Raw genomic sequence first — 14,722 nt, forward strand, 5'->3', positions numbered from 1 at the left:
GTAGAACTAGCTTCATTGTGTCGGCGGCTGCTTAGTATGATTCAGCAGCTAGCTTTAACTGCATTAGGTTGCATAATGGCTTGGGTTGCAATGGTTTACTAAAAAAAGGCACAATGAAGATATTATTTGATGTTTATCATTATGATGAAACTATTTATGAAAATTTCACTTAATTCTTTGGGCTAACTATCTACCTATATCAACATTTTAAAAAATTATCATTCTTTTCATTTGATTTTTCATGGCGTTTAAAATAGCATCCATTTTTAACTCACTTTTTATCTGAATTTGTTTTCTTTATAAAATCAATTCACATGTTTATCTTTTGGATAAGAGAACAATTATTATGTTGATTTTAAGTTTAGTTTAAAGTCCAAAAAACAAAAGTATAACTAATAACATACTAGATATTATTTCTTTTTGATGTTATTAGCATAACTATGAGTTTAAAAACAAACTAGTATAGAATGTATCGATCAAACTCATTTGACCCGTTCAGATTTTTTTTGGGTATCTCACATGTTGGTTGTGTGACTGCCCAAAATTGTCAATCAGAGGCTGTGTGTCCCACTTGTGCAGAGAGGCCGCCCCATTCTTCGAGGCCCATTACAAAGATGGGCGGATAGATACAAATAGGTTTTATATGTATGTTAAGATATATAAGTTTTCCGGAATTTTAATGTTAGGGGGAGATTTGAAATCTGCATCAAATTTTAAGGATTTTTTATAAAATTCGTTTTTTGTATAATTCTTTATCTAAAAGCGGAAATGCATTTTAAGTTAATTAATTTTGACCAATAGGATAGGTGGATTTTAAACTACCTGCGCTCTAATTGGTTGAATGATGTACGACATCCAATCAGAGCGCAGATTTTTTAAATCCACCAATCACAGATGCCAAAATTAATTAACTTATTTTGCATTTCCGCTTTTAGATAAAGAATTATAGAAAAAACGAATTTTATAAAAAATCCTCAAAATTTGATGCAGATTTCAAATCTCCCCCTAACTTTAAAATTCCGGAAAACTTATATATCTTAATGTATGTATTATATAATATAGATATGTATAATGTATTATATGGCAGGAAGGGATGGGGCATTGAACTGTTGATTTCTCTGGAAACCAACGGTTTTTAATTCAATTATCTTATTCAATGGCTCAAATCTTTGGGTATTTTGATTTGAAATTTGATTCCAAACGAGTATTATCAAAACTTTTAAACCAATGACTTTGATATACAAAAGGGGTAATTTTGTAATTATTATTCGGAAGGTAAATCAATTTATCGTCCATTGTCTTATCCTTTAAGTTCCCTGATATATGAGCATGAGAGGAAGATACTGGTTTAAGGAATATATGAATGAACTTATAATTTCTACTTATTCATGGATATTTATTATCGAAGCTACTATATTAATAGTTTTGTCTGTCCTTCTGCACTGCTTTATAAAAAGACGATTTAGCTCTTATCAACTAAAATTACCACGAAACTTAGACATGACCCTTGTAAAAAAGACCTTCCATGAGTCATTAAAACCAAAAAGCTTACATTATACAGTCCATATATAAGCTTAACGTAAATATGACTTTTTTCAGTCAAATTTGTTAGTTTCTTTATCACAAAAATGGGAATACATAAGAAAATATAAAAAGAGAGAAAACGTTATAGAGAGAAAAAGAAAGAGGGAGATATAGAGTTAGAGAGACGGATAGAAAGGGGAGAGAGAGAAAAAAAAGAGAAGATCGATTTTGGGGTGTGCAATCACTTTGACATTTTATAAAATCGCTAAAAGCATAACAGCAGACCTTCTATACCACCAGAGGTAAACTTTTTACCATTTTGAATTGGTCGAAACTTTAATGTTAAGAAATAATTATTGGCATTACTTTTTTATATATCATCATAAGCTTTTTTTGAAATATTTGGCCTAAACGTTAATTTTAACTGTTGCGGAAATTTTGATACACCAATTTTATTTAGTTTGGCGGGGCTTTGTTTATTCTGTGTATAAATACAAAGTACATACACTTAGCAAATATGATGCAAAAATTCCCCAACATTATATATTATCATATACATTTTTACTTAGCTACGTAGAATATCTCTATGTAAATATTAACATTGTTAAAAGCAAATGTTTTATCAGGGATCTTAAACAACAATACAATGGATAGTAAAATGACATATATTCATAATTCTAATGATGGTCAACAAAATTATCTCTCATGCACATTAAAATCATTCATTGAAATGTTTGGACACTGCTAGTTTAAAACTACTAATAAAGATTAGTTTAAGGTACCCAAAGTTATTAAGCTAACGAAGAAGAAAAAAAATTATTCTTAACTTTGGTTACCAGTATAATATACAATCTAATATCCTTTGGAAGTCACAATTAACTCATTCTATTGATTTCCAAAAATGATGCCGATTCCTATAAAAATTAGGAAGGAGTGCCGACTCGTAGGTAGAGAGTACGTCCGCACATTTAAAAAATGTTGACTTTAAACAATTTTTAATAGCAAAGCTACTCTATAATTACCTTTTCTGTCAGCAAGTACGTCCGTCAGTCAGTAAATCTGTGGAGGAAATTTGATTTTCTAGGCAGCTATTCCTTAAAAGCTTAACTGATCACCAGATTTGGTCGCTCCAACAATGTATTTTATATGATGTTTGTAATTTTTATTAATAAAGAAAACAATTTACTCCTTTATTTATTTATGTTAAGAAAATTTACATTTCATAATAATACACAAAAAGAATGATAATGCTTACATGATAAATTAAAAGAAAAAACTTGAAAAGAAAGAAAAACAAAAAGTAAATTTCTTGCATTTCTATAAAGTTTTGAAAAATATTTTTTCTTTCCTTTCTCTTATACTAAAAAAAATGAATGAAAAATGAAAATTAAGAAATGAAACAAGGTTGAATCACACAATAAACATTTTTTTAAAGAAAATATCTTGGAAAAAAATGTTATACTGCGTCTACTCGCGCTACAAATGAGACTTACTGCTGCTCCGGACTGCACTGGTAAAACATGAATAAATAGTTTTAATTTTACATTAAATCATTTCATAAATACAATTTTTAATTTTAACCTTTTTTGTTTGGCAAAAGAGGAAAAATTAGCAAAATTTAAATATGTGCAAAAAAATTCTTTGGTATTATGTCTAGCTGTATGTAGGTATAGTAATACTTTGGTATAAATTGAAGCAAAGGTCATGGAAAGCTTTTTTTAGCCTTTACCTTTAATGTTTCTATTTACAATTATATACATACTTTTTTTGGTTCAATCTTTGGTTTTGTCAAGTTTTTTTTTATATAAATATTGCGCCTATTACATTTCATGTGCATAGGTAATTTCTCTAAAATTATAAATGTGACAAAAATGAATGCTATTACATAGTTTGAATTCTGATGTTTCTTGGTTGAGTATTTGAATCAATATTGTTGAAATTATTCTCTTGTTTGGTCCTGGTTAGTTCCGAATGGTGTCACCTAAAAAAGTAATATTTGTTATTAATAAACTTGTTGTGCATAATTCTAAAAAGTAACATTTGTCGTGTTTCTATACTATTTTGTAAAATTAAACAATTTTAATGTCTTATAATCAGAAATCAGCAGCCGACCCCAGTCCAAGGAAATTGAAAATAATAATAATTCTGCGCTTACAAGACAAATAGCAGCAGAAGCAGCCAAAGAGGCAACAGCCAAAACACAGAATAGGTCGAAATAATCTTCAAAACTTAACAGCTGTTGATCTATAAGCAGCATTCTAGTTGTGCTATTTTTAAAATTTTTATAAAAACAGCAGCCATAACTAAGCCGCCTGTTTTTCAACAATGCGCAGCCGACAAGTCTCTAAAATGTGCGGCTGTCTGTTCTTCTTCAAAAATAAACAATGAAAAAAATACTTTATGATGTGTACTGTATATACAACTAATTTTTAAATTTTAAACTATCATTCATTAACAACAATTGTTTAGCAAATCATGCAAAGTAACTAACAACATTTTTTAAACAGAAAAAAAGTAATCTTTAAAAGTCATTTTGTGTATAATGTTGCCCTAATAACAATGATACATAAAAAAATGAAGAAAAAAATTAAAACAAGCTTTTTAAAAGAAGCCCAAAGTGCCTATAAAAATGACCAATGATAGGCCAAATTCACAGAAAATTATCAATGGCAGGCTAGCATACACTTAATTGACCAATGGTAGGCCAGTATGACAACATTTTTTATAGGCGCTATAAAAATCTTCTTTTAAAAATTTTTATATGTACAATGTGTTTTATTTACCTGTTTCTAAAGATAAAGGTTTGGCTAGGTAAAAATAAAGTTTGAGATAAGTAATTTTAATGAAATTTTTTGGTATTAATTTTTAAATCACTTAATGATAGCTAAACATATAAAATAGCAGCATAACAAACCATCCCTATGATTGAAGGATCTTTGTCTGGAAATCCATGTTATTATGTTGACTTAATTCGTTGGCCAAGGCATTCTTTCATTATCGTCAAGTTCTGACAAAGAAGTCATAGAAAGTTTTTTAACGTCTTTAAATATTATGCAGTTTGAGGCAAGGTTCGAATAAAAATGAACTTATTTCCTAATTACAAGCGACCATGGGTACTTCCCTTAAAGTACATATTGAGCACTAAAAGCCACCCCCCTTTTTAAAATAAATTGAAAATAAGAGGGGGGGGGGTAGTCTTTTCTATTTGCATTAAACACAAACACGAAAACCTTATCCCCCTCTATCATTATTTCTAATAAATTTGAAATAGGGGTGAAGGTTCTGTGCTAGGCCCTTTTAGGGCTATCACATAACACTGTCAGATAAAGTTAAAACAAAATCAAATACCTTTTGAACACCGAGCCATGGGGGAAGGGCACGCTCTCCTTTTAGAACCATGTTCTGAAAATAAAAATATATGTTAGAGAAAAATTTATTCTCAGTCTAAATTTGATTTAATTATGAAGTTATATTTAATCTTAATCTTAATTTTTGAGCCCGTGAAATAATAAACAGATTTTAGTATTAGCATAATATTTGTCTCAAAAATGATATTTTTTGAATGGAGGAAAAATAGGAGGGAATTAATCAAGCAATATATTCATGGATTATTAATCCTCCCCATAAGGTCATTGTGTGGATTTCTGCCCTTAGTAGAGCTCTCTTAAAATTGGGAAGATGAATAAATATAACTTATCGTTTATTTATAAGTAGCAAACTTTATGACCAAACCATTCATAATTTGATATTGTTTATATTTATATTTGCAAAAATATGTCTCCTTAGAAAATTTAATGCCTCAATTCTGTTTAAATGCAAGTAGAAAATGCAAAAAGACTTAGCAAACCAAGTTTCCAAGTTCATTAGAAAATTGTCCTGTGTTTTTGTGGAATATTTTTATGTCCTACAAACAGTTTTCCTTGAAACATGAAAGATATTTTCTCAGGGATGAATGGATTATCTTCTTTTAAAAATTAATTTCGGCAAGAAAAGATCTGACACAAAAAGTGAAAAATAGCAACTATTACTGATGATCAAAATAGGGGGGAACGTACACTGTACAAACTCTAAAGCCAAATAAATTCGCTTAGTTTTCGCACAGGCACTTTAAATAGCTAAGAAAAAGGCTACAAGTCCAAAAATATTACATAAATATAAATTATGATTTTCATAGCTTTCAATATAGAATTATGAATAGATTAAAAAACGGCTTAGATGATCGTTTTGTGTATGACATACAGCCTAGTTCTAGTATTTTTTTAATCAAAATTATAAAAAGGTTTTTGTATTTTATTTAAGAAAATTTAATTTTCCTTCAATCCAAACATTTTTTTGTTATAAATATTGAAATCCTCGTCTATTCCCCTTCTATAAATCTCCACGTGCAGTTTTATGCAAAAACAGGATGAATACTTTTGCCTTAAGTAAACAATAACAAGGACAATTATGTGACATGTCCAAGAGTAGCGAAGAAATAACAAATTTAAAAAGTTAAGGTAGAAAATAAAAGTAAGAGTAGCCATTGAGTAGTCGATAGATATTTAAAATGATAAATATAGTGAAATAATTGGACCTACTAAATTTAAATTTATGGCAATATAAATCATAATTATTTACAGGGACTCTTAGCTTTTTTGAAGGGATGGGGGGGGGGGACAAAGTATCAATAATTCAAGTTTTTTGAGGGGTAATCATACCTTTACCCCTCCCCCATTTGGGAGAACATGAAAAATCCTAAATATGAAATTAAAACATTCGTTAGTTAACGTTTTACTGTTTAAGGAATATTGTTTTTTATTTTTAAAGCAATTTTTAACGGACTGGAACGTAAAACTGGCCCTAACTATAGGGTAGCTATGTTACTGAAATATTTTCTGTTTAATTTTGAACGACCCTGTAAGAAACATATTGCATAAATTGTCAACAAAAAATGCAAAAAGTAAAAATACTTTTGGTTTGTTTATAATAGTTCTCAGTAATAGGAATAAAGATTAACAAAACTATTTCACAGCTACTCTATAATTAGAGTATATCAGTACATACAACGCTGTAGTAAGTTACACATGTAAAACTTAAAATTTGGAATTAGTATGTCAAGACAAAAGTAGGTAGGGTGCATATCTATTCTGCAACGGTTTGATTAATTTATAATCCATCTTTCCCCGACAAATTAGCCAGCTTCCAAAAGCCGATAATCTTAAGAGATAAGACAATGGGTGATTAATAAAAATTACTCCTTCTGTAAATCAAAAATATTGATAAAAAGTTAGAACACTAACGGTTTCTACCATGAAAGTACCCAAAATCAGTAAACTATAAAAAATTGGTTATCAGAATTATTACTTTATAGTCCAATGTTCCCTTGTCCCTAATCAAAACCTAAGAATTAAACCCGTTAACGGGATGATTGAATTGAGAATCAGTGTTCCCTGTAATTACCTCTAGCTTGTTGATGGTTGATCTGTACTCGCTGGTCTCCTGCATGGGCTCCCTAGTCTGGATCTGCTCGTTGTGGTCAATCAACTAAACAAAAAGAACACGTTGATTTCATGGTTCTTGTCTGTAAGTCCTAAAGTCCTGTGTTACGATTGATCAAGTACAATATAAAAATCTATCAATTTCAATAAAATGAAATGAGATTTGTGTTGAGTTCTTAATAATTTTTTCTATTATATTCGGGTGCTTAGCCCTTCCCCCTTGTTTGTTTTTAAATAAATTGTAAATAAGAAAATAAGGGTTATTGTTTCGTTTTGCCTAACCCCTTTTATTTTACATTTTATTTATTTCCAAATTTGTGTTCGACTAAAGTTTTTGGAGGAAACTTTCTTTTTTTAAGAGGAAAATTTAAGAAAAACTAACTAATTAACAAAGTAAAAAGTTATTAAATGAAAATTGAAATCATTTTGTGTTTATAATTCGTGCAAGCATTCGCACGACTGAACTTTAAGATTAAATTATTTGTTGTAATTTTTCTTGGTAAAAAATTCAGTTAATGCTGGATACATGTTTAATTAGTCGGACAAAACGGTTTGTTTAATTCATTTGATGTATTTTTTTAATGTTTTAAATGTTTAGATTTAATAAAAGTTTAGAATATAATTGTTTAATTCATACAGTCAAAATTCTTAAAAAACATCGCATGCCAAAGCCCCTTAATGGTTTAAGGCTATTCTTCTTTAAATTTTAAATTTAAATGATGGTTTCATACTTTTTTCTAGTATTTCATAAAGGCTAAGGATTGATAAAAATGCCGACCTAATACCACAAAATTAGCTGCAGCTGTTAATGTTATTGTTAAGCTGCAGCTGTAGTTAAATCAGCAGTTTGCAGCCTTATCCGAGCTGCCCTTCATATCATCCATAATTCATAACCCATCATATACAAAAAAAAAGATTTAACTATAGTTGTACTTTGATATTTCTAAAATGTTTCCAAGATTAGAAAGTAGAAACTTTGTATAAAAGGTTGAGATTATTGCATGAAAGAGTTAACGAGGGACCCGTGATATGGAACTAAATTGGAAAGCCAATTAGAACAAGAATTTACAAAATGGTAAGAATGGACCCGAAAAGTCGGGTTTAATAGTCCACAATATACATAAAAATAGTACATTTTTATAGCAGATCAGTCTTATATCAAGCTATTACCATACAGTTTTTACAGCTTAAGAAACCCGTACTATAGTCACGGTCTGCAAATATCCAACTTTCATCTATGTAATTGTTAAATCTGATGGATTTTTCACGAAACAGTCAAAATAGTTTATGATAAAGAAGAAGATCAACAAATCAGGACAAACAAACATCAAATAATTATGTCTAATTGTTACAGAAATCCTCAATCAAATCATGGATATCTGTCACTGTCGAACTTACAAACGTATTGACATTCATACGTGTGAACAAACCCGCATACACGTCCAAGGGTGGGGGTTATTTGATTTTACTCTCCTCAAAATTTTCCAAATATATCCCCTTTAAAACCCCTCCTCTTACCCCCCTCAAAATAAAAAAACTTGGACGTCACTGTACACCCGGATGTTTCAATTAACTTTTTCAAAAATTTTTATGTGTTTTACATGAACTCCGGGTTTTAGTACAGATTTTACTCTGTCGGTCTTCTAATTATAACTTCCAGGTAATTAAAATTTGTAAGAAAATTTTGAAATCTTGAAATCTGAATATTCTTGCACTTAAAAAATCATAAAAAAACTAAATAATCCATATATATATGTAAGGGTTGTGTTTTAATCCCTTTTAGTAATTTAAAATATCCTTATGAATTTACTCAGAAAAAACTTTTCCTATTTGCATTAAAAAATAAGGATGACAACATCCATAAGTAGCGAAGCAAAAAAATTGTGGATGGGAATACGTAGAAGTAGATTTAAAGTGTATCTATTAAAATCAAGAATAGATTTGTTGGAGAAAATAAACACGAAACCTTGTTTTATTTTGTATGATGAAGACGGTTAAAGTAAATTACATACTAGATGCACATAACAATGGAAAAAATATGTTGAAACTGTTAATGCAAAAAAGTTTTAAAATTGGACCAAAAATACCAAAGATATGGGGAAATATGTCAAACATATAAAGATAGCCAAAAACCTGCTAAAAGTCAGTTTGGCCGCCATTGTTTCTTTTCTTAAAACGCCAGAAATTTAATTTTAATATCTTTAACTGAAAAATTTTTGAAAATTGGACCATAAACACCAAAGATATGGGTAAAAATGTGAAAAATATGAAAAATAGCCTAAAACCTGCAAAAAGGCAGTTTGACTGTCCTTGTTGTTTTCTTCAAACGACAGGAAACTTAATTTTGATATCTTTAACTGAAAAAATTTTGAAAATCGGACCATAAACACCAAAGATATGGGGAAAATGTGAAAAATATTAAAATAGCCAAAAACCTGCAAAAAGGCAGTCTGACCGTCATTGTTGTTTTCTTCAAATGACGGGAAATTTAATTTTGATATCTTCAACTGAAATTTTTTTGAAAATCGGACCATAAACACCAAAGATATGGGGAAAATTTGGAAAATATAAAAAATAGCCTAAAACCTGCTAAAAAGCAGTCCGATCACCGTTGATGCTCCTTAATGATGGGAATGTTGTCAAAAAATTTCAGCTCTCTATCTTTTATAGGAGCCGAGAAAATCACGTTTCCCCCAATTCATTAATTACGGACGGACAGACGGACAGACGGACGGACATTGTGAATTATAGAGTAGCTTCGCTACTAAAAATAATACATAATTGTATAATGTGGAATTAAAAAATCCTCCAAAGAAAAATAAAATATTTTGGGGACTTTCCTAGAAGTGCCTTGTCGAGCACAGAAACCCTCCCAACTTCATTTTGAAATAAATTGAAATACGTTGCGGGGCGATATTTCTTATTGTCTTGTCTTTTATTTTAGGTCAATTTAAATAAGGTTATATTAGGTGGTGGGTACCAAAGCAGGGTCTATCTAACTATCTCTCTCCCTTAATATCAATTCATTTTTTAAAAGGGGAGAGGTTAGTGCTATAAGGGCACTTATAGGGAAAGCACAAAAAAACAGCGTCTAAAGGTTTAAAAGAAAATTTTACCTTGTGAATAATTGGTCTCTTAGCATTAAGGTTGGTGTAAGTAGATTTGACCAAACTGTCCTTCTCAAATTCTCCTTCCATCTAAATAATAAAATTAAAATTAAAAATTTTATCTAATTATTGGTGAGATCTTTTGATACATTTATACAGACACACGTCATGTTACTTCTATTAAGAATAATAGGGACATTATAAATAATTATCACCCTAATCTAATTGAATATTGTATTTATTTTCAGTTTTTAACCATCTTCAAATGATTGGATATAGAATACACGTGGATACTATTAGAGCACTTGATAATCTGGTGTACAATCCATGTAATATTAAATCCATTTTCCCATTTCATCCCATTATTGCTTTGTAATCAAAAATGATAAAGTTTGAACTGTTTTCGAGTTGCAGCTGGCATACTTTAGATTTTTCGAAAATTAATAATATTTTCCATTGTCCTATGTATGATGTCCTGAATGACTGAAGGGGATGGATGCAGCGCTAATGAACCATGTCAAAATACGACAACTTTCCAATACTTGGACACTTACTTTCATATAATATTATTGCACGGGTAGAGGAATCTGTAGTTGATCATAATAATATACAATGTAATGCAGATTTCCAAAGAGAAATTGATAGTTTTGATCAATGGAAAATTTGTAACATTCCTTAGGGTGCTTAGTCGCTTTTGTTATATCTAAATTTATCTAAAATTCCATGAAAATGCAGTTGATAATTCTTTAATAAACAAAATTTAATTTTGAGTCTTTTTACTTGATACTTATTGCAGAGCATTTATAGATTTCCTTTCATAAAGTGTAATTATAGATGTAACTTACAAATCAAATTATAGAAAACAATTGGAAATGGCTTTGCCAATTATTATTCAATATTTATATGCTTGATTAACATTTTCATGGTTTTTCAAATTTCTAAGATATCTACTCTTACACCTAGCCAAGACTGCAATGACACAGAGGGAGAGAGAGAGAGAGAGAGAGAGAGAGAGAGAACGATGGTTGGTTTATTACATTAGTCCCCAAAGTTTTGTAATAGCGTTTTCGCATTAGCTGGCTTAACAACTTTGGGGACTTCAGTAAATTTTTATTAAGTTAAGTTTTCAGACTTTTCAACCACTAACTTTAAGCTACCGAAGGGGTAAATTTGTGTATCATTATTGGGAATGTAAAGGCGTGTAGCTCGGAAGGCAATTCTATCCTCTTATTAATATTATGACAATATTACGAGTTTTACCACAAAACTGATGTCACTTTTAACCACTATGGTTAGTCATTAGCCTTTGTTTTTTTTTCTTTTTATATTGGTAATTAGTAAAAACCACAGATTTCTTTGGAATTAGGAATTTTAAAAAATTCTTGTTTTATTCAATCTTCTTAATAAAACAATGTGAAATATTTTCAATTTTATTCACGAAAAGTTATAAACATTCCCAATAATGATAACCAAATTACCCCTCAGAATAATGTTGTTGGTTAAAAAGTTTGGAAACTACAAGTTTGAACTAACTAATCAAAATTGAATAAAATTACCTAAAGATTTTGAGCTATTTGATAAAATAAGGTGGTTATAATACTTATTAATATACAGATTAATGTTCCTCCCCTCCCTGATGGAATGAAAAAAAAGTAGAATAATGGGTATTATTGCCTCTCTATCTTACATGTAAGATTTTAAAAATATTCTAAACCTATCCCGAACTAATCGCTAAACTGTACAGACAGACATACCAACAAACAGAAGATATCCAGATACTTTGGTTTTCGGGATGGTGAAGTTTATGCAGGGAGGGAGGGGACTTCAGTCTGTTCATTACACTAGTCCCCAAAGTCTTATTTATAACGTTTTCTTATTCGTTGGCTTAACAAATTTAGTGACTGGTAATGAATTTTGAATGGTTAGTTTCAACCACTAATTGTGATCAACATAAAGGGTAATTTGTGTATCATCATTGGGGATGTATATCAATTTACCAGCCTTATCCTTTTAGATCCTTGAGTTTACTATGAGTTGAATGAGATGCAATATCTTGTTAATAACCTAGTGGTCACACTCAACTGATGATAACTTTCACAACTTATAAGATCTCGGAAATGGTGTTCACACAAAATTGTAAAAATTGCAAAATTTTGAGAACACAAAAGCTTAACTAAAAATTAAACTCTTCTATCGACATAAATTCCAAATAGTACTTGCTGATATATTATCGACATGCCAATATGCAAATAGCATAATCAAGAAAATATTTATGTCGACAATATGGGTTCAAATAAGAATGGCCATGACTGACAAATTATCGATGATATAACTATATTCTAATGACATTGTGACTGCATAGTTATGTTTATTTAATAACAACATAAAGATCTTAAAATGACTCATTAAAAAGTCAATAAAAAAACAACAAACTATAGGGACACTATTTATAATGAAATGATGACATAAAATAATTAATATCTTAATTTTCCTTTGCACCTTTACACATAAATCTTTATTTTGTATATTTTTTCTTATTATTACAGAAAAGTATTCATTTATTTTTTGGAAAATTAAGGGAGGGGGTTGTTTTCTCGGCGCTTATCACAAAGGTGAATTATTTTTTTATAAAACTATCAGGAACCTATAGTAAGTTTTTCCTAAAACGTTTGGTTAGCGATAACTAGGGACAGACAGAAATACATACATCACTGTGGGCTAGAATTGAATCAAGACAAAAGTAAGTGCCGAGCCCTGGGACCTATGTAGGGTGAAAATAGACATAAATCCTTGATGATTCCAGGTGGAGACAAAATATTTCAGCGGGGTCTTTTGGTTTTTTTTCAATTTTAAGTTCTGAAAAAAAAATTTTAAAAAATATGAAAATCTTTAATAAAAAACAAACAAAAAATAATTTTTACTATTTTTTTTTATTTAAAGATACAAACAACTTATATAAATACTATAAGCTTTAAAAAAATCACAATTATCAAATTTAGACTTTCAATATAAAGATTTGTAGAAAAAACCTAACAACAAATTCTAACATATTTCTGATCAACATAGCAATAAAACGTCTTTTGCAAAATCTTTATCATCAAAAATAAATAGCACTTACTAAAGACTTTTTTTTATTTCAACTTATACTTTTCACATTAATTAACTTTAAAGATTAATTTTTTTAAAAAGAAAGGTTGCGTGATTTTTTTATTCATAATTAATTGCCTAATTTTGAGATTCAGATAAAAAACCTTACTGCTTTATATCATGGGATACTCTACTAGCAGCGGCTACGCCTCTAGAGGCATATAGGGGCCCTTAGGTTGGGGGGGAAGACGAACCCCCCTTACAATTACAGTTTTTTTTAATGAAAAAGTTTAAAACATTTATTTTGGAGAGTTAATTCTCTTGGGATAGTGATGGTACCCTTCCCCAAAATAGTAATAAACCTTACCAGGACATATAAGAAGCTACCATGTAAAGGAGAACCATATTGGTTCAGTGGTTAGTGAGATCCCTTGGTGCACAAAGACTCACATAGAACCTGTTACTTTATTATAAAGATACATATATTCACAGAAACTCTACAATCAGAGTATGTCTGTTTGTTCATCTGTCTATATTTATTTGTTACTAGCGGCTACGCCCCTAGAGGCCTTGTTGAATTCTACAACTAGATTTTTATTTTAGAAAAAGTTATTTTTTGTGTGTTGTGGTCCTTTTTTAAGGGGCGATTTCTCTTCTCTTTCTCAAAAAAAGTTATAAACCTTTCAAGGACCAATGAGAAGCTACATAGTAAAGTAAAAAAGAACCATATCAGTTTTTAAGCATCAGAAAGATGGACAAACAGACATCAATCTATTTTGTATCATAAATAGTGCTTTAAATTTTCCTATCGTTTAAAAGTTATATCCCTGTATAAAATAAATAGGATGTCCGTGTGTTTTTTCTGTCTGTGCCTAAAGTTCTTGCTAACCGCTGGACCAATTTGGTTCCTCTTTATTGACCTATCTTTTAGACTGATAATAGGATCAACATATTAAGGATTAGTTTAGTGTCTATTAATCCTTATATAAAAGTAACAGTTTCTGTGTCTGTCTGTTTGTGTGTGTGTGTGTGTGAGGGTGTCTGTCGGGTCCGAAGATTCTTTGTAACCGCTTAACTGATATAATTCTTCTGTGTTCCAGCTTTTCATGGTCCTGAGAATTTTTTAGTTTAGAAAAAAATGAGTTCCTACCCAACTTTAAAAAAAAAACTTTTTCTTTTACATACTATAACTGAAGATAGGGGAGGGGTCAACTTCCCCCCACTTATCAAGGGCCCCTAGATGCCTCTTTGGGCAAAACCGCTAGTGATAAAATAATTTTTATCTTGAATTATGATTAAATTATTCTTTTTCCATTTAATAAAATATAATTGTAATTATCAACCTCAAAGAATATCCAGAATTAGGTAATTGGATTTAACAAGGGAAAAAGACAACATCCATAATTAGTGAAGCTCTCAAGTTTAAACGAATACAAATAAAGAAAATAGCAAATGTAACATACAGATACAAAAATATATTAATCAGAGCGAGATGGGACAATGGGCTGTTTATTAGACTAGTCCCCA

At 30.0% G+C, this 14,722-nt stretch overlaps 1 protein-coding gene across 2 annotated transcripts in view; it reads right to left on the minus strand.

The window, feature by feature from the left end:
* Positions 1-2,703: 2,703 nt before the first annotated feature.
* LOC145323626 (uncharacterized) overlaps positions 2,704-14,722 on the minus strand; it is a 41,126-nt gene continuing 29,107 nt past the window's right edge. For both annotated transcript variants that reach the window (XM_080166018.1, XM_080166019.1), the window contains 4 exons: positions 10,118-10,198; positions 6,964-7,047; positions 4,873-4,926; positions 2,704-3,505 (listed from right to left, as the gene is read on the minus strand). In XM_080166018.1, the coding sequence (XP_080022144.1) occupies positions 3,464-3,505; positions 4,873-4,926; positions 6,964-7,047; positions 10,118-10,198 (261 nt within the window). In that variant the 3' untranslated portion in view covers positions 2,704-3,463. The remainder of the gene's footprint in view (positions 3,506-4,872; positions 4,927-6,963; positions 7,048-10,117; positions 10,199-14,722) is intronic.

The sequence above is a fragment of the Acartia tonsa genome, chromosome 7 (genome assembly GCF_053477335.1).
Source record: "Acartia tonsa isolate MP-2025a chromosome 7, ASM5347733v1, whole genome shotgun sequence".
Taxonomy (NCBI): Eukaryota; Metazoa; Arthropoda; class Copepoda; order Calanoida; family Acartiidae; genus Acartia; species Acartia tonsa.